We start from the raw sequence: 21,850 nt of genomic DNA, 5'->3' as shown, positions 1-21,850 counted from the left end.
GTCTCACAAAGTACACGCCACGTGGGTTGAACATAAAGAAAAGTTGGTATATTCAAAATCTTTTCAAGACGATACGTTATAATCACACAAGCATTTGCATTTAAGATTGATCTTACTTAGAGTTACTGACCAACACGTGGTTCCACTTTACTCACAAAGTAGTAACAAAGCAACTACCGCAAATTAATCTGAACTGGACACGAGAACTACACTCCGCTGCAATTAAAGATAACCTTAGCTATTTTAAAGCTAACCCGAAATAAAATGATTAAATTCTCAGTTAACCTGAACTTAACAAATCCATTGTCCTATGGACTTAACAGACACGCGCTTGGCCGGAGATCTTACCACTTCAGACGCTCGCACCGCCAGACTGCAACTGCTGGACTGCCCTGCGCTACTACTGGACTCCAACTGCCCACTCTCCAGCTGCCAGACTCCTACTGCCTACCGCTCGGCTGCAACTCTCCAACTTCCAGACTCCCACTGAACTACCCAGCGTGCTCCCGAGAGTCGCTCACAAAGACCAACGGAAGGAGCCAGAGGGGCAGCTTCCTATACCAACATGACAGGGGACGGACCGGACCATACTAAGAATGGAAACCTCTCTGCTTTTAGGAACCGTAGCTACCTGTTTCAACGTTGGTCCTACTGTTCTCTAGCAGACAGCCTTGTCTGCTACCCTCAAGCATGCAGCTACAAACACATTTGATCATTCATCCTCTCACACAGAAGGGAAGGGGGATGACAGTATCTTATCATACACAGTATATAAAAGAAAGCGGATGTAGGTTCCGTATGAGACTGTGTGACATGAATTACATATAAGAATTACATATAAACTGTGCTTTAAAGTGTAGTAGTGTGAGAGATCGTTCTTGTTTACGTGTAAAAGTAACACGTTCCACTACTCAGTCTCCTCCCAGATAGTCAGAAACGCCACAGTAAATTTAGAAGAGGAATTTATTCCTTAAAAGACAACAAATTTGAGAAATTAAACATGAAAGGAATCCAACAGAGACCTTTCAACACCATGCTTTACCTTCCGCATCAAGCAGTTAACAAGGAGTAACTTGATTAAATGAAGTGAACGATCGTTTTCAGCGCGTCTTATGAGATCAACGCTTTCGCTCTCAACAATGTTAAATAGATGTGACATTCATGTATATATGAAATACATGTGATGTACACCGGCGAAGCCCCGGGAAAAAACCTAATGTGAATAAAATGTATAAGTCTATGGGTTTGGAAATAGGCAGTTCTGCCTAAGTTTAAACAATGGATTGAAGCACTAAGAGAGCTACTTCAAGAGAGGCGATTCATTTAAGATCCAGTTCAGTACCAGGACGCTTGAAAGATCGCGCTCGATCTGGAGAAAGCTGCTTCGCATTTTGCTTGTGGAAGTAATTTTCGACAGTAATATTCGGCCAGTGGGGCAAGCACAGGTGGTGGCATAAAGTTCTCCATCAGTGCCCGGGGCTATCTTCCAAAGCTCTGTCGATGTCCCATGTAGCGAGGGCACCCTTCTGCTGGATGGTGGCGTTAAGTTCAGTAGCTCCGCTCCCAGACGAGTAGGCTACGAGCAGGCTCAGAAAGTCGCCTTATTTTTTTTCGTTTACCAACAATACAAATACCAAACTACACTCCACGCGCACTCATCACAGCCATCTAAACGAAACAGTTACGTTCAACCACGAAACTCATTCTTCATAAAGCCACCGAACGGTCGAGTATAAAAAAGTTTGAATAATTTAGGCCTCTGTACGTGTAGGTAATTTTCCAGCCTAAAGTGCTACACAGAATTCACAAAGTAACTAATTTTGTTGTTATCAGAACTGTCGGGACTGGAGATTGGAGATTTATTGGTACCATCCGCGAAACCAAATGTAACACTAAAAGATGTTAATATGTCGGATCTCATTAAGTAGTTTAAACTGAATACGTTAATTAAAATTACAGATAGCATTAGCGTTAGATACAACATGCATGTACTCGATTTCTAGTGTCCCTGTGGATATGTAAGTAACTACAGGATTAGCAAAATAAAAGTGGCCCAGAAAATATTTCATATACCTTAAGACAGCCAACCCAACGTACGTACATCATCCGCAACTAGGCAGATGGTGTTAATTAGGTTTCCTCTCTTAAGGGATGACTTTTATTTTGCCCACCCGGTATAAGAGTACAGATCCAATAAAATTTATTCTGACGCTTAATTCTTCTTTCGCCTCCTGCAATGAATGTCGAATGCGAAAACTATTGCGTTGCACCATTCGGAACCCATGGTGAAGTGTAGGTAACGATGTGACTGCCTCCGTAAGTCAGTTCAAAGGCCGGAAGTAGGGAAGGACATCCTACCACCAATACAGCTACGTGTAGTAGCGCACTTCAGTGTTCAAACCTTCGGGTTGAGGACAGTTCCGCGCTTGCGCAAGTGGGCAGTCATTTCTCAGCAACAACATACCGAGGTGGGGGACTGGGCTTTCAACAACGACTCCATCCAGCGAACTGACGCTTCTCTTGTAACCGATGCTCTGAAGTGAGGAAAAGAATCTTTTTTCGAACTGCTGAAAAGTACCTACATTTAATCTATTGCTGTCGCAATACTGTCATTAGAGATGGTGGTTATCGCTGAAACAACAGGTTTTCGGTTATACCCGTTCTTTCAACTCCAGTTTATTCTGACTGTTAAACCGCTCGAAATAACCGATTTCTGAAATAAGTTTCTGAAAAAGCCGATTTTCGGTATTTTATTGCTGTTATTTTTTCCCTCAAGAGAACCGCAGCAAGTCGGTCGAAATGTCGGCAGTTTAGCTGATTTAGTAGTTTACTATGACGCGGCTCAGTACCGAAAATTATTTTGTCCAAAAGAACACCGGCCGTGGAAGCCTTATATCTTACTCCTTGTGTTTGTTGCTCGTTTCTAGTCGTCGCCGTTGTTGTTAACATAGCACTGATCGCATTTTCCATTTTCCATAATAACCCAATATTTCAAAGCAATGGAAATTTTACAAATAAACTCTTTGTTTAAGTTTTATTTTAAAAAAAATTACATACTGTTATCTCAGTTTTTATGCAGGATGTTCGGAAATTTCCGTTACAAACTGCAAGGATTTGTAGAGAGGAGTGACGGTTTCAATTCAGATGTTTAGCTCATTCATTTCTCCTTAAGGACTTGGATCAGGCGTGACGCAGTGCAATTATTAGGTAAAAATTCGAAAGGAAGCATAATGGTACATTCATTTATCACTTAAGAACATTTGAAGTATTAACTCTTAAACATTACGTGTTTACATAATTCCAAACAAAACAAGAACCCAGCATGCTGTACGTAGCGAACCGTACTGATGCATTACAACAGCTGCTCAATGTACTTAAGTGATAAATCGAGGTTTCGTTATGTTTCCTTTCAAACTGTTACCTAATAACGCATCAAGCTTAATTCAGTTCCTCAAACAAAAGTGGATGCGTTAAATATCTGAACTGAAAACGTGGTAGAAACGGGGTTCTGTTTGAAATATTATGCACTCATTCGCCTCTGCAATTCCTATAAGTTTGTAACGGGAATTTCCGAACACCCGGTATATTGCTGGTTCTATCATAAGTGGAATGTTATTACACAAGACCACTAGACTTTTAATGATACACTCACAGTTTACCATAGCTGAGCTGTATATTCAATACACGCTCAGCTAGTGTATACCTGCCCTTAGATAAATTACATTTCGTACTTACACTGATGCTTATCTCTGCAAAATTGTTACATACTAAGCTACATTTTACATCTAACTTTGTAAATTTTGTTTTATGTTATGGCTGGAATATCAATACACTGAGCCCACCGTTTTTATGTATGCGTTAATGAATACTAAATTACGCATTGTTGTAATATATTATTTTATTGAACAGCTAGATGTTCACTTGTTTTAATTAGATTTTTGTGCAATGACGCAATCTTTTGATGATCATTTTCGCCAGAGTCCTTACGCAAGCTGATATTTATAAGATAATAAACTGGGTGGTGTAATAGATAGAACGTTATTTGTCATTTATAACTACATTGTATCAATCAATTGCATCAATACTTCTGTAATTTTCATTAACACCATGTAGGACTGCCACCTGGGCGGTTCTTCATCAAATACTTCGATGTGTTTAATGAACCATTTTGCATTCAGGTACCATCATGTAATGTAGACCAGGTACTCCATATCCATGTCTGCGAAGTTAAGCTTCGTTTTACCTAAGAATGTGTTACGGATTTTTTTGTGAACTCTGTCTCTCCTTTTTATGATGTTCATATCATGTATTTTATTAATGTTTTTCACTGAGTACGTGCTTCTTCCGTTTCTACTAAGATGTTTTATGTAATTGTACCAATGTATTTTCACTGATACCCTGTCATATATTTCTTTTATACAGCCTTTGAGAATGACGTAGCGCCGAAACGCGTAAGCTAGTACAAAATTAATTGATACAGTGACACTATAAAATTAATTAATACAATGGTCAAGGTAAATATCAGTTTTTGAGTGCACTAAGACGTCCGCAACGTTTCACAAAGCATTTACAAATTTTTCTGCTGATTTCACGAACAGCCGCTGTTATAAGAAGTATCTAAAAGTTTATCTCTTCAAAAGGCATACCTCCTTTGCACATAAAATATTACATTGGTGTGGTTTTTAAATTTTAAATTTATGGTTGCTGTTTTCCATCTGTAAAGGAAATAACAACCATAAATTTAAAATTACCGGAAAGACTCCTTTACTGACATATTCATCCCAGATTCCCCTCGAAATCCTACGCCCTACAAACATGCAGCATCCCACCACATGATCCACCGTCTACTTTCTATCTTCATGTTCCAAGAAGACTATAACTAGGAACCCAGTACAGTAGAAACAGTAGCCATAAATAATAAATTGGATTCCAATATTATAGACAAAATTCTCAATGAAAGACTGAGGAAGCAAACCAGATCCTACTGTACCTTGTAAACAATATAGACATAGACAGACCGAAAAGCAAGTGATGGAATTTACCTTGCAAAGGTAAAACTTCACAAAGCATAAGCGACATTTTAAAGGTAAATGGTCTCGCTGTGTTTTTCTATGTCCCACAGACACTAGGTAGATGTTTCTTCAGTTCAAAAGGTAAACAACCAGACATCATGTTTAAGTTAGGCTTATAAGATCATCTGCGAAGAGTGGCAGTTCTGTTACATTGACAGACTGGGAGGTCAGTATGTGCTAGGCTCAGAGAACACGGTAGAAGCTGGAGATTAAGGAAGACAGATTAATCCTTTGGTGAATATCGCTGAAACGAAAACCACAAATACATACTACATTTAAAAGTCCTACATGTAGAGCGAAAGGGTGCAAATCTTACTCAGAAGTATAAGAAATTCAGAAACAAATGTCTGTATCCCACATTTATTATTGAATGAGCAAACTTAATTCAATTATTCACTCCTTTTAGACAAAGTTACAGTCTCTGCTTAGGAGCAGAACCTTGGTGCTTTCATCCATCGATAGACAATGACAAAAATAGCACTCTCCAACATATGTTTAATTGCAGTAACTGTAAAAGCTGTCCAAATGAATTTTGTAAATCTTTGGGTAAAATTTGGCAACAGTCGTAACTGTTACAGTTTAAGTCGAGAATGGGTAGATCAAGAACCTGAAATGTTTATGTTGGCTTGGTTCTCATCTGTGAGCAATTTTGTACTAGTGAATGGGCTTATAACCCGAAACATAGGTCGTACAATAATAATAAAGTTTGTGAAACAAGGCTACACATGTGTTTCATTCAATTAGTACAACATACTATGTTTCGCCAAGAAACCACAGTTGAATCAATTGAAATGAAAGTTCAATACTTTCAAAAGGGTCTTTAGTTCAAATTACACAGCGATTGCTTCCATTGTCGTTACCAGCACCAAACACGAAGGGATCCATGGAAACGTTGTTGGCTGACATCTGTGCCGCTACGGGAAAAGCGGTCTCATATCTAGAAGTGTGCTCCTTCAGCGTTGCCGAAAGCAAGGATGGATTGTATATCGGACCGATCAGAAGTCTAGTAAAATGACAAGTTACTTCGTTCGTAGTATGGTAGTTTCCTTGACTACCTCGAAAAACGTGCCATAGAAATCTTCTCACACTCCTGTCGTCTTCATGGAAGGCGAGCAGCAGAGTTGCTTGCGTAATATCGCTAATAACAGCCGAGGGATGTAATCGGAACTGTAATAGAACAGAAAGCATTTCTGGCAAAAGATTACGTCCCGCTTCGCACATATTTCTGCACATATTTCATTTGTATCTGTAACGAATTGTGCCCGGTTTCATCGAAATCCTAAGGGAACTTGTAATTGTTCCAGCGAATGTATGCAAAATGTCCTTGGCAATTGTTCAGCTGTTTTGGTGTGAAAATGAAACAAACACTTTTTACTTTTGTAAAGGGTAAGTATGTCGTCTCATTTCATCACATTCACTCGCATTCCATCAGTTTTTTTTATTTTTTTGTCGCATTTAAAAATACAGATAAGAGACAGATTGCACTTCATACTTTTAAAGTAGTACGACTCAATTAAATGTAGGTAAGAAATAGCAACTGGTCGTTTTCGAACGATTTTCCATGTCAGCGCTTCTCACCCAATCCTACCCCTCCGTAGCCTAGGTCGCTAACGCATGCTTGTGCGTTGCGCTCGACTCAGAGATAAGCCGGTTCGAATACTGGTGCTGGATGAAATTTTCGCTGCTAAAACTTGGCCGGCAAGGGGGCGAGAGATGGTCCGTAAAGTCCCTGATCGTCAGCCCTTGTGGCAGTGTCCTGCATTAAATACCAAAGAAGACATGCGACACTGTTGATGGCGATCCGTCCGCTGGATAGGGACATTAAACTCGGCGGCCCCCTCGGTGCTATCCCCGAGTACTAGGCTATGTGCAGGCACCCTCTCTTTTATCTCACCATCATAATGCGTAACACTACACTATACACTCATTATGGGTAATATATAATGTGTACAAGAGCCAAGATGGAATAATAAGAGTGGACGACCAAGATCGAAGTGCTCTAATTATAAAGGGTGTAAAATAGGTACGTAGTCTTTCGCCCTACTGTTCAATATCTTGGTGGGAGAAGCAGTGACGGAAATAAAGGAAAGGTTCAGGAGTGAAATTATTCAGGGTGAAACGATACCACTGATACGATTCGCTAATGACATTCCTATCCTGAGTGAAAGTGAAGATGAACTACATGATCTGCCGAGAGAAACGAGCAGTCTAATGAGTACAGAATATGGACTGAGAGTAAAATGAAGAAAGACGAAAGTAATGAGAAGTAGCAGAAATGAGAACAGCGAGAAACGTAACATCAGAATTAATGGTCACGAAGTAGACGAAGTTAAGGAATTCTACTACCTGGGCAGCAAAATAACCAATGACGGATGGAGCAAGGAGGACATCAAAAGCAGGCTAGAACTGGCTAAAAGGGCATTCCTGGCGAAGAGGAGTCTATTAGTAACAAAAATAGGCCTTAATTTGAGGAAGAAATTTCAACGAATGTGATTTTGTAGCACGGCGCTTAATGATAGTGGAACATGTTCTTTGAGAAAACCAGAACAGAAAATAATCGAAGCATTTGAGATGATGCTACAGACGAATGTTGAAAATTAGGTGGACTGATAAGATAAGGCATGAGGAGCTTCTGCGCAGAATCGGAGAGGAAAGAAATATGTTGAAAACACTGACAAGGAAAAGGGACAGGGTGATAGGACATCCGTTAAGTCATGAGGGAATGACTTCCATGGTGCTAGAGAGAGCTTTAGACGACAAAAACTGTAGAGGAAGACAGAGATTGCAATACAGCCGGCAAATAATTGGGGACGTACGTTGCAAGTGCTACTCTGAGATGAAGAGGTTGGCACAGGAGAGGAATTCGTGGAGGGCCACATTAAACCAGTCAGAAGACTGATCACGCAAAAAGCAGATACACTCATCCATTATACTCACCTATACAATACTACTAAGACATATCCGAAAGGAAAGGGTCAGTCTGTACGGAGGAAGAACACCAAAAAATGTTCAAATGTGTGTGAAATCTTATGGGACTTAACTGCTAAGCTTACACACTACTTAACCTAAATTATCCTAAGGACAAACAAACACACTCATGCCCGAGGGAGGACTCGAACCACCGCCGGGACCAGCCGCACAGCCCATGACTGCAGCGCCTCAGACCGCTTTTTTTTTTAATAGGTCTTGAACGCTACCCACTTTTTTATCTCATTTTTTTCTTTATTGTTCGTTGAATTTGTTCATGGCGGACGTTCGATGACACTCGTTCAGATTGTTCGTTGATCCGTTCACTCAGTTTTTTGTTACAGAGGGTAGCTAAACCCTCTGACCGAACACGCTGAGCTACCGTGCCGGCATCGCTCGGCTAATCCCGCGCGGCTGGAAGAACACCCTTTAGAATTGGCAAGTGTAATCACACAGCCAACAATGCCACACGACATTTGTATTTTTTATACAAATAATGAGTTATGTATATACCAATTTGCTCCAGACGTTCCTGGGTTGTGCACCTACGTGAGCACCTTTTCGTTTCCACCCCCAAACGTATGGTAGGTATGTGGTTCATATCCTCATAGTGCCTCTCTCCAGGTAGTAAGTGATACGTGTACCAACTGTGGTTGAAATCGATCCAGTGGTTTAGGATTATATATGGAAAGTACATTTATACATACATATATTCATACATACATACATACATATGTAGAATGATTTTTACACATACGAATTTAATAACCATTTGATGGATTAACAGCAATAAATTAATAAAGAAACTGTTCCTACACCTCAGAGAAGCTTCATCACAATCTGAGAACAAATTATTGAATAAGTTCAGTACACACTGGGTGTCCAGAATTTTGTAGGTCGAATCTATACTTATGCTCGAGGATGCTAAACTGAGTATTACGAGCTAAAGAACTAATAGCCGGAAATTACTACTTAGTTCTTTATGTTGTAAACAGCTTGCACCTTACAGATCAACTTAAGCTCACAGCTTCTGTTCAAAGTGACGACCACCATTCTTAGTACGTGTTATAACTGGGTATAAAAAATTACCACACTCATTGTCCCTACCGTTCCTCTTCGGTTTCTACTGTTGTTTCATACAGGACCACGAAAAATTCCATTGTGAACACACATCAGGCGATTGTGTATTGCTTTATACAGGTAGCGCCACTAACGTCGATGGAAAGCATAAGCAGTTTGAAATACTTTTTTCGCGTCCAAACACTATTCATCACCTAGTACTGCGTGAAATATTTATTTCCGACGACTGATTCGTTACTCGAAACATTCAGTTTCGAATACTCTGTCATATATAAAATTTTGACATTAAAGATTTCAGTCCCATGTACGTAACAGATTAAAGGTATTTGCTAGAGCTGGATTCAAACCTGCGTAACTACTATTTTCAGGTTGTGCATTCTGAGCTCACTTTGCAAAGCCTTGACTGATTACAAGATCAGCTCTCGACACTGTACAAAGTTTGCCTCGCCCGAATTGACTGGCGTTTCTGCTCTCGATGATTTCGTGAAACGAAAATTCGATTACGCAAGTGCTTCACGTAATTGACGTCTAATTATACATCTCCCCAACAGCTAGAACACCGACGCGCGTTCTCGAGTTCGATTCCCGGGGGTCGCATCGGATTCTTCAGTAACAGACGTGCCCGATTTTGAATCATTTGAGGCCAGCTCGGAAGTTGCTTAGACAAAGAAGCAACAAAATGGGCACACGGGCGTATGGAGTGGTAGAAGGAACGAAGGAAGCTGATAGTTTAACGTCACCGTTAGTGACGACTAGGACACTCAGTGTGACTGGGATTGTTCGTTATAGTACATGTTACACAGATCATCTGAATATTTTTTTTTACTTAAATAGTGACGAAAGAGTAAGTTTACATTATATGTAGACATGATCAGTTTTAACAATACTGAACATATTATTTTTCATTCCTACTAATGTGGCTACCTTTAAAAATTAGTCTTTTTACAGCCTACTACTTTTTAAATAAAAATTCTAATGTGAAGCAGAAATAGTCCACAAGGAATGATATTACGTTAGATTTAAAGCTTGTGGTGCTATCAGACATCTTATGTTGCTGGGCAAATGATCAAAACTTTTTGATGATGCACACTGAACTGCTTTCGGAGCCACTGACTACTTTAATAATGTGTAATAAAAGTCGGTTTTTTCTTCCTGTGCTGTAGGTATGGACAATACTACTTGGGTAGAAAACGTATATAGTGTGAAGATGCAGTTAAATGGGCAGTATGACTGCGGAGAACACATATTATTCTTGCTGCTCGATTAATATTTTCTTTCTAAGTGATGAGTTACTCCAGAAACTTATTCCATAAGGAATTATAGAGTGTAAATATGCAAAATATATCAGGACGCTTTTTGCTGACTCCTGTGTATTTGCCACATCAGTTGTTCGTATGATTGTATTCGTTGTACAAATCTGAATATAAGTGTCACATCTATTTAAAACACTACGGCCTATTGCGCCGTGGTCGGATCAATCTGTTGCTAAAACCCAGCATTTCTACTCTATCCGCAGAAGACATTTTCAAGGGAGTTCTGAAGTTTTTGAAGGTCCGATGTACGACCTGACTAACTGTTGACAGCAACGAGTCAGGGCTTCCATCGGATCTTTGAGAAAGCTACAACCCTCTGCTTGAGATGTTTTCCGCAGATGACTAAGAAATGTTTGGTTTCAACAATTAATACATGCGACCACGGCATAACACCAAAGAGTATTTTAATTAGTGGGTCGTTTCCGGCCTCGAAAGTGTACGTTTTACAATGAATACAGTGTGATATAGCAGAATATAGCGAGAGTAGAATTTCAGATAAATATTTTAATAACTAAGACACAAAAGAATTACAGACATTGGCTGGGTGTGGGCATTGACGGAAATCTATGGGGAAAGTTGAAAATTTGTGCTGGACTAGGGTTCGAACCCGTGTCTCCTGCTTATTACGGACGCCATCAGGACACAGTGGTTATCGCAACTGTACGGACTACCCTTAGCACGCCTCCCCCCAGCCCCAAATTCTCAACTTGGCCACACGCTACTAATGTAGTGCCCCTTCCCCATTATCCTCATCCATTATCTTCATGTCCGAAAGAACAGACATATCAGCGATCTTGGTGGGTTAATGTATGGTGCGGCATTATGGGAGGAAGGATAATTGGCCCCCATTTTATCGATGGCAATTTAAATGGTGCAATGTATGCTGATTTCCTACGTAATGTTCTACCGATGTTACTGCTAGATGTTTCACTGCATGACAGAATGGCGATGTACTTCCAACATGATGGATGTCCGGCACATAGCTCAAGTGCGGTTGAAGCGGTATTGAATAGCAAATTTCATAACAGGTGGATTGGTCATCGAAGCACCATACTATGGTCCGCATGTTCACCGGATGTAACGTCACAGGATTTCTTTCCGTGTGGAAAGTTGAAGGATATATGCTATCGTGATCCACCGACAACGCCTGACAACATGCGTCAGCGCATTGCCAATGCATGTGCGAACATTACGGAAAGTGAACTACTCGCTGTTGAGAGGAATGTCGTTACACGTATTGCCAAATGCATTGAGGTAGACGTACATCAATTGGAGAATTTATTGCATTAATGTGGTATTTACAGGTAGCAACAAAAAAATGGCTCTGAGCACTATGCGACTTAACTTCTGAGGTCATCAGTCGCCTAGAACCTCGAACTAATTAAACCTAACTAACCTAAGGACATTACACACATCCATGCCCGAGGCAGGATTCGAACCTGCGACCGTAGCGGTCACTCGGTTCCAGACTGTAGCGCCTAGAACCGCACGGCCACTCCGGCCGGCATGGTAGTATCAGCATGCGCTCTTAGAAAAGTTCACAAAAGTAAATGTATCACATTGGAACAACCGAAATAATATGTCCAAATGTACCTACGTTCTGTATTTTAATTTAAAAAACCTACGTGTTACCAACTGTTCGTCTAAATTGTGAGCCATATATTTGTGACTATTACAGCACCATCTATCACAAAGCGAAAAAAGTGGTCCAAATAAAACATTCACATTTCTTTACGTACTACACGAATATGTAATAAAAATGGGGGTTCCTATTTAAAAAAAAACGCAGTTGATATCCATTTGACCTATGGCAGCGCCACTAGCGGGCCAACCATAGCGCCATCTGGATTCCCCCTTCAAGCTAGACAAGTTTCGTTGTTTGTAGTTTCTTCGTTTGACGCTTATTTCGCGAGAAATTTGGCCCGGTCAGGATCAATGGACCACCCTGTATATATATTACTTTCTCTCTAATAGGGTTTATTATGACGCTAGAATCGCCTGCAAAAAGTACCAGTTCTGCTTAATGAAAATGTAAGGACGTTCACATATATAAGGAATAGGAGTGGACTCAAAATAGAACCCTGTCGTACTCCATGAGTGAAACAGGCTATTACTTCTGCAGAGGAGCTATCCTGAAGTGCGTCAGGAAAGCCTAAACTGGATGGCAAAAAGTACAGCTTTGTTCTTCTAGAATGAGAGTCCAGTGCCTGACCCATTAGCTACATTGATCGGTTGCCCAGGTTTGCACCTGGTCGTGAACCGTACGGCAGTTCTTTTTCTCCAACAGCACAAATTACCCTTCGATATTAATGCCTCGCACGCGCTCCAGTGACTGGGCGACCTACTGACCTGCGATGTCGGTAGGTGCGGCTCGGGCGAGTGCGGCCAGCAGCAGTGCGAGCAGCAGCGGCAGGTGGCGGGGCGTCGCCATGGTGACGGCTGGCGTCGCGGCGCGCGCCGCCGGCCTTTTAACACTTCCCTGCCCCCGGCGCGGCGCGGCGCGGGAATCCCTTATGTCGCATTGTGACACGGCCCAGGGGCGTGGCCCCCGCTCGAGGCTACTTCCGGCAGCCGGCGTGCGTCCGCCCTCCGTTTTTGGCGACGAGTGCTTCGTGACGAGAAGTGCTTTGCCCCGCGTCGACGTCTCACGGACCACGCGCAGTGGATCGTGGGAACACCCGTGCTCTGACGTGAAATCAAGGATACTCTCAGTTAGCGTAGATAATCCAAAAGCGGACACATACTGGAGTCTCATAAAAATGTTGGGGGCACGGAGAGGCCGCAAAGGGGCGTAAGGACGACTGGTACTACATAATATAAATTTATTATGCGAAATACAAGCTGACAGATTTCATGTTAAAAAAGTTTTGACGTCGATATTTGTTTAGGTATGAGTGTACACCTGTGCTTCCACAAGCAGTATAAGATGGAAAACAGCTCTATCGTTTGAGAGCCTTCATCAAACTAAACTAACATTTGATGTTGTATGCATAAAAACAACGGTGAGGGTGTCTGTACCAAAACTTCTGAAAAATTTCGAAGAATAGCGCCTAATATCTGGCGTAATCCTACGCATATAGTTTCAAGGATTAGGTTTCACTGCGAAAACTACCAATATTTGCATGCACTCATCACGTCGCTCGTAGAGTTTGTTAAATTTCAACAGGCTTTGATCGCTAAAACTACACTACTGGCCATTAAAATTGCTACACCAAGAAGAAATGCGGATGATAGACGGGTATTCATTGGACAAATACATTATACTACAACTGGCATGTGGTTACATTTTCACGCAATTTGGATGCATAGATCCTGAGAAAACAGTGCCGGCCTTGGTGGCCGAGCGGTTCTAGGCGCTACAGTCTGGAACCACGCTGCTGCTACGGTAGCAGGTTCCAATCCTGCCTCGGGCATGGATGTGTGTAATGTTATTAGACTAGTTAGGTTTAAGTAGTTATAAATCTAGGGGACTGATGACCTCAGATGTTAAGTCCCATAGTGCTTAGAGCCATTTGAACCATTTGAGAAATCGGTACCCAGAACAACCACCTCTGGCCGTAATAACGGCCTTGATACGGCTGGGCATTGAGTCAAACAGAGCTAGGATGGCGTGTACAGGTACAGCTGCCCATGCAGCTTCAACACGATACCACAGTTCATCAAGAGTAGTGACTGGTGTGTTGTGACGAGCCAGTTGCTCGGCCACCATTGACCAGACGTTTTCAATTGGTGAGAGATCTGGAGAATGTGCTGGCCAGGACAGCAGTCGAACATTTTCTGTATCCAGAAAGGCACGTACAGGACCTGCAACATGCGGTAGTGCAGTATCCTGCTGAAATGTAGGGTTTCGCAGCGATCGAATGAAGGGTAGAGCCACGGGACGTAACACATCTGAAATGTAACGTCCACTGTTCAAAGTGCCGTCAATGCGAACAAGAGGTGACCGAGACATGTAACCAATGGCACCCCATACCATCACGACGGGTGGTACGCCAGTATGCCGATGACGAATACACGCTTCCGATGTGCGTTCACCGCGATGTCGCCAAACACTGATGCGACCATCATGATGCTGTAAACATAACGTCGATTCATCCGAAAAAATTACGTTTTGCCATTCGTGCACCAAGGTTCGTCGTTGAGTACACCATCGCAGGTGCTCCTGTTTGTGATGCAGCGTCAAGGGTAACCGCAGCCATGGTCTCCGAGCTGATAGTCCATGTTGCTGCAAACGTCGTCGAACTGTTCGTGCAGATGGTTGTTGTCTTGCAAACGTCCCCATCTGTTGACTCAGGGATCGAATCGGGGCTGCACGATCCGTTACAGCCATGCGGATAAGATGCCTGTCATCTCGGCTGCTAGTGATACGAGGCCGTTGGGATCCAGCACGGCGTTCCGTATTACCCTCCTGAACCCACCGATTCCATATTCTGCTAACATTCATTGGATCTCGACCAACGCGAGCAGCAATGTCGCGATACGATAAACCGCAATCGCGATAGGCTACAATCCGACCTTTATCAATGTCGGAAACGTGTTGGTACGCATTTCTCCTTCTTACACGAGGCATCACAACAACGTTTCACCAGGCAACGCCAGTCAGCTGCTGTTTGTGTATGAGAAATCGGTTGGAAACTTTCCTCATGTCAGCACGTTGTAGGTGTCGCCACCGGCGCCAACCTTGTTTGAATGATCTGAAAAGCTAATCATTTGTTTATCACAGGATCTTCTTCCTGTCGGTTAAATTTCGCGTCTGTAACACGTCATCTTCGTGGTGTAGCAATTTTAACGGCCATTAGTGTAATATAAATTTATTTGACCGTGGATGCGAAATACAGGCTGACAGATTTCGTGTTAATATACGCATCTCGGCACGATCTTCGACATATTTGTTTAGGTATGAGTCTACACGTGTGTTTCCACAAGTAGCGTACAGGCAGTATACGATGGAAAACAGCTCTATTACTTGAGAGGCCATATCAAACTAAACTAACACTTGATGTTGTATGCATAAAAAGAGCAATGAGGGTGTCTGTATCAAATATTGTATACATTTTCAAGGATTAGGTTTCACTGCGAAAACTACTAATATTTGCCTGGACTCATTACATCGCTCGTAGAGTTTGCTAAATTTCAAACAGGCTTTGATCGCTAAAAGTATTATTCTGTAACCAGTATCGATATATATTATCACCATTAGACACGTCTGTCTTTGATAACTAGCGTATTAAACATAAAGTATAGTCAACAGACGCACGGTCAAAAGATGTAAAACATAATAAAACTGCATTATAAACACAAATCACATTGTAATCTTTCTTAGTTACTGCTTTGTATTGTACAAAACTTCACAATTTTGCTCGTGGCGCAAGTGATCAAGGCGGAATATTACATTATCTAGTGTAACTGAGACCGCTGACTCTTTTACTAATTTAGTGGATTCATTGACGGAACTTAAATTAATCGCCGTCAGCGTACTGTGCTTGTAGTTGCGACGAAAGCAACTCTTGTAGAGAGTGTCAGTGCAAAATTAGACTAATAACAGCTCTCACAAGATATATAGTCCAATAAATTCTTCCACATTGCAAAGTGGCTCTGAGCACTATGGGACTCAACTGCTGTGGTCATTAGTCCCCTAGAACTTAGAACTACTTAAACCTAACTAACCTAAGGACATCACACACATCCATGCCCGAGGCAGGATTCGAACCTGCGACCGTAGCAGTCACACGGTTCCGGACTGCGCGCCTAGAACCGCGAGACCACGGCGGCCGGCTCCACATTGCATCCTAGAATGGAATGAGAAGAAATCTTTGTATATGACACATTAAAAATTACACACTGCCACGCACTGAAGTGTATACAAGATGATCCAAACGTAAGTAACAAATTGAACATGAGAGGTAGATCGGGTCTAGATGATAATTTTAAGAAGATTAACAAGGGGACTGCTATCCACACATGGAGTGCTAAGCGAAAGTGAAGTGCGATCGGTCCACCTGGACGAAACACGTACATGCATTATAAATAAGGTAATATAATTAGATCGGCCTTGATTTTTGTTTCCTTAAATATTTTAACTGTTGTTATTTGAATTTAATTACGATATATCTTACAACAAATGCTGCTTATGAGCGCCAGTTCATTGACAGTACATCTCAATTCGTCCAACTATGAACCGCTGGTCGTTAATAAATCTTTCATGTGCTTGATCTCGAACTTCGCCCGGAGCACCAATTATATCTAAGAATGTTTCCTCACTGTTACTGGGGTTCTGAAATACACAGAAGCCTTCATGTGATCCCAGAGATACAAATCAAGTGATGTAAAACCTAATTATCTAACAGGCCTTTTATCCTCTAAAATGAGTGTGTGCCCCACCGTGCTGGATCGACATTCGTCTTTTGATTTGATGCGGCACATCGAATTATCATTTAAAAGTGAAGGAAGAATGCAAGATACCGTCGTAATTACGCGTCGAGAGTTCCATGTTCACTTGCTCAAAACGAGTGTGTATATACATCCCACCGCCCAACAAAAATTATTTATCAAATGTGGCACGAACGGCTTCGCGAGAGCTTTACTTTTCCCATTCAGTGAATGAAGTGCGAGTGATGTGAAATGAAAGTGGAGATACTGTCGCGGAACAAAGTCAAAATTTGTCGAGAAACACAGTCAAAAATTGCTATGCTGGCGCAGAAACCATTGTGAGTAGTTGGTCAGCAACTGAAGTTGTCAGATCGACAGTGAAGAAAATTAATTATACTGGAGTTACTGCTGAGCAGCTCTTACAAACAACAGAATAATGCTCCGGCAAGGAGGAAGGCACTTATTGATAGATATCCATTATCGCACATTTTTTCCCCGGAAAAAAATTAATATCAGTGGTGCCCCGACCTGTTACTTATCTAGAAAATCTGACTTGCCCGAAACTCTGACTCATTACGACCAAACCTGACAAAAGAAAAGCAAGTGTATGTATGCTGTTTCTAAACAAAGTGTCAGCAGCCTGTTTGTCGTCGAAGAAATCATACAGAATGTTTACAAAACGTTTTTAACCGATGTCGAATGCTACAACAGCAAACGAGCAAGAGCACGGTTCCATTTTCAAGGATTCTGGCCAACGTCGTTCGTGCAAGAAAGTACCGTTACCTATTTTCATGCCAAACAAATGTTAAGATCAACGAAAGGTACCATTACCTACACAAGGAAGCGACGCTCACTGAACCTCTCATTGTGCGTGTTGTTTTTATGGGCATTCGTCAACAGCAAAGCTCATCATATACCTCCGCTTCCAGCGACGTAGCATTAAATAACCGTTTCGACAGCCATCGAGAATTTCATATCTGGTTCAGAGGAGTTGGCAAAAAAGCGACCACGGCCTGTAGGTCAGGTGTTTATCGCATTGGGCTCACTTCGGATGCACCAAAGGTTGATGAAATAAGTTCAGACCTCCTTCCTTGATATGATGTTAATATCAATGCTATTTCAGAACAATTACTGCCGTGACGTGCGGCCAAACTGCGGTTTCCTAGCCGCGAGAAGTGGCCGAGAGCTAAAATGTAAAACTATGTGCGCTGCTTTAGATAACCTGACATCTAACAACAGTGCTATAAGCCTCAAGAAACTCTTTTACACGTGATTATAAAAGCTGTTTAGCACCTGTCCAGTATGTCAGATTATTATAAACTCAAAATTAGATGGCGTTGCTCAAATCCTACATTTACTGTCTAAAAAGCTCTCACAGAAGAATTTTACTATGAAAGCTATACGTTATTGCAACTGCACGTCTGTCCATTGTCATTACTTGGTAGAAATGACTGCTAAGTCTTTTAGATCATCTTATTTGTATTGTAGCAGACACTAGCTTTATTGTGCTAGTCAGCTGATACTTCCTTGATCTCCATGTTCCCCAGTACTACATTTGGTATATATGGCTTATGAAGTTTTCAAAGGAGGAAATTATGGGCAGAATATTCGTATAACTGCATGTGTAACCTGTAGAGAACTTGTACCCAAGAGGCCATAGTGGAGGCGATGGAGAACGGGGAGAAAGATGAATTGCGAGCCATAAATGTTGTGACTAGCGACCTGGCTGTGCAAGTTATTCGGCGAAGCAGTGCTCTGTGAATTTTACCTACAGAATGACTTCGGGCTGTGGCACTCCATTCTTCCCACTTAGGGTTGGAGCAGTAGGATGCCGACTCGCAAAACATTTTACCTGGACCCAGGGACAGATCACAGCAAAGGCGGCCAGTTGGCAGTAAGTGGGTTGAGGAAGTCATTTAACAGAGACTACTGTAATATGCGCTTTTCTGCAAATGGTGGGATGGACATAAAACTACAAGCATTCTCATGTCAGAAGATGGGACGATTCGAGCAGTGTGGCGGGTGCACAACTTTAGTAGAGGCATGACTGTAACTCCCCTTAAACCAGGAAGTCACGAGGCTCTTTTAGCGAATGGTAAAAACATATATTTCCTGTGCATGACTGTCTAGGAAGCTTAATAGCCTTCTTTCAGAAATTGGAAAGGATCAGAAACATCGGATCTCTCTGTACATGAGGGACTGTGGTCCCATCTAGGTAGTCGTTTTTTGCCAAAACGTGTCCATACTTACCATGATAACGACGCCTCCCTAGTCGAAAATCTTCTTTCTTCCGACATGAGAGATTTTGAGTCGCTGATTGGCTCCTCTTAGGATATGCAAAGTAGATGCTTGCTCCCCCAGTGTGAGAACCCCGCTGTTGTGTCTGTATTGGCTACATGGCCAGCAGAACAGTCGAGAGGGGAGATTCAGTAAATAGAGAATAGCTCTCTTGGTTTATGCAACATGGAGGCGGGTTTTTTTCTGCTAATTCGGCTCCCATACCGAGGCTTGGTGTAAAGTGATTAATTCTTTGCTTCTTCGTCTTCTGCCCCCCCCCCCCCTCCCCCCTGGTGTGGAACTTCAGTTCGCCGGCCGGTGTGGCCGTGCGGTTCTAAGCGCGTCAGTTTGGAACCGCGTGACCGCTATGGTCGCAGGTTCGAATCCTGCCTCGGGCATGGATGTGTGTGATGTCCTTAGGTTAGTTAGGTTTAAGTAGTTTTAAGTTCTAGGGGACTGATGACCTCAGTAGTTAAGTCCCATAGCGCTCAGAGCCACTTGAACCTTTTTTTTTTTTTTTTTTTTTTTTTTTTTTTTTTTTTTTTTTTTAACTTCAGGTCTTTCCCTAGTGGGTGGCTCTTGTGGTCTGCGACTTGGGTGCGCTAAGGGCCAGTGGCAGTATCCAAGAGTACCGACAGTGGAACTGCGTATCATCTCGGACGTATCGTGCGTCACGAGGGTGAATTTATTAGCCCTGAGTCGGCCGTCTGACGTTTGACAATTGCAGCACGCGCCGTCGTGTCAGTGAGTCAAAATGGTTGGCCAGACCAGTAAACGGATGCACCTCACACTGAAGGCTACCGGGATTTCAGGGCTCTGATCAGGAAGTTTCCCACTTTCTATTAATGAGAACTCCAGTCCGCGTAGTTTGTAAGTTTTCATGGACGCGTCAGAACATTACAGCTGCAGCAGCATGGCCCTCATCACCCACAGCATGCCGTCTTCTACCGCCGCCTGAATCAAGGTGAAAGGGTAAAGTATTGCTGCACCGGCGTAGGGTTGTTAAATGATATTCACAGCTCCCTGTTCTCCGTGAACCATACTTCGAGGCGATCTTCGTCGTAGTTGATTCCATTTGAATAGAATTGGGCCTCACAGTGGATTCATGTAAACAAAGTCGACTGCTTTCTAAGAGGAATTAATTCAGGGGAGAATTTGTATAGTTTCCACCCCAATAAATGCTTTGTCAGTCAAACACCATCCCTTCTGATTCACGTTTGTCAGTTTTTTGTGAGATTTATCAGCTCGAATGTAGTTATAAAAGAATGAACAATAACTTGTCATCATTTTTCTAAACTTAAATAAGCCACAGTTCTTATTCCTCATTTTATTGCTGTAATTCATTGATACATCAGCAATTCAAAATTCAATAGAATTACATTACTTAATTCATTTGAGTTCTGAAAGTGACCCCAAACATAGGCAACAAAAGTGGAATAAGTAAATTCACTAATTTCATATATATAAATTAAGATTGTAGCTCACTAGATTGTTGAGAAGATAATACTTTTCTTTATGTAAAGATAATAACATTTAGCATCACTTGGACATATACTTACGATTAAAGCAAGCGACCTCTTGCAAAGGACCCATGCAGCAGTTCGATCACCAATCCTGTCAATTAGCAACATAATATTAATGTAAATAAGTAGGGCCAATGGGAAGACACAAGATGCGCTAGATGTCATGCGCTTCTTTATGCCCACCCAACTATCAGAGGGCTAGCCAGCCCTTTTGGCATCCCGCTAGAGGCATCAAGGGTGGAGACTGAGATAATCCGCAGTGGCGCTATGCCGGCGATGTCGACTGCTTCCACATCTGGTGGTGATACCAAATTCTTGAGTCCAGATGATTTCACGAATGCACAGATTTATTAATCATCATTTTTTATAAAAAGAAATAGCCTTAAGAAAACGTTCAGTAATATCTAATCGTTTTGGTCATTCCGAGTTTGAACCTAGTGCCGAAGGGAGTATTTCGTCGGAACCATTGCCTCGTCCTATCAACTATCATGAGTGTATTTGATTGAAATCAGGCTTACAGGCGAGGAAGGTTACCAACAGTTTACTCACATTATGTCTATACTATTGAGTGTTCGTATGCTCGCCCACACGGGAGTTATGCTAGAGAACGAGCTAGACAGCTTTGGGCACCGGAAAACATAGCGTCGAATGTGAATTGGTAAGTGGTTGTTTAGATCCAGACCGTTATGGCAAAAAAATTTAAATGTATTTAAAAAAGTATTTCAGCTACAGTCTCCGTCAGTAATGTGTAATAGATAGTGAAGAACAGTTATGGCGTCACTACTTCCACAACGATCTACAGATATCTTGCTGTTGACGTATACAATACGTGCTGCAGGCAGTATCGTGGCCAGTCAAAGAAGTGCAGGAAATCACGACCAAAGGAAACCAAAGGAGTCGGAGAAAATGAAACGGTTAAGAAAGAATAACAGGGGTCTAGAAATAGAGTAGAATAATCTGCATCTATAATATTAAAGGAAATAATTAAAACAACTTTAAGCGTGTTACGTAAAAAGTAAAATTTGTGTGGGAACTGTCAGGAAATTTTGAAAGAAAATCAAGAGTAAGACGGGAAGATGGCTGGTCACCTCTACATTTTAAATGCGCTTTAGACAAAGTGGTTAGCGAATAGAGGAAGGCCATAAATATTAAAAGTACACAACTAGGAAGAAAGCCAAACAAGATTACTTTAGATTGCCTAGCATTTGGCGATGACATGGCTCTTACAACAGACTCCCTGGAAAATGCA

The 21,850-nt window shown here is 41.9% G+C and overlaps 1 protein-coding gene across 1 annotated transcript in view; it reads right to left on the bottom strand.

The window, feature by feature from the left end:
* LOC126245092 (keratin, type II cytoskeletal 68 kDa, component IB-like) overlaps positions 1-12,892 on the bottom strand; it is a 79,905-nt gene extending 67,013 nt beyond the window's left edge. The window contains exon 1 of the mRNA XM_049948289.1: positions 12,782-12,892. Within this exon, the coding sequence (XP_049804246.1) occupies positions 12,782-12,863 (82 nt within the window). The 5' untranslated portion in view covers positions 12,864-12,892. The remainder of the gene's footprint in view (positions 1-12,781) is intronic.
* Between the last annotated feature and the right edge of the window lie 8,958 nt (positions 12,893-21,850).

The sequence above is a fragment of the Schistocerca nitens genome, chromosome 1 (genome assembly GCF_023898315.1).
Source record: "Schistocerca nitens isolate TAMUIC-IGC-003100 chromosome 1, iqSchNite1.1, whole genome shotgun sequence".
Lineage (NCBI taxonomy): Eukaryota > Metazoa > Arthropoda > Insecta > Orthoptera > Acrididae > Schistocerca > Schistocerca nitens.
Note: the sequence above shows the minus strand (reverse complement) of the source record. Positions and strands in the feature narration are given on the sequence as shown.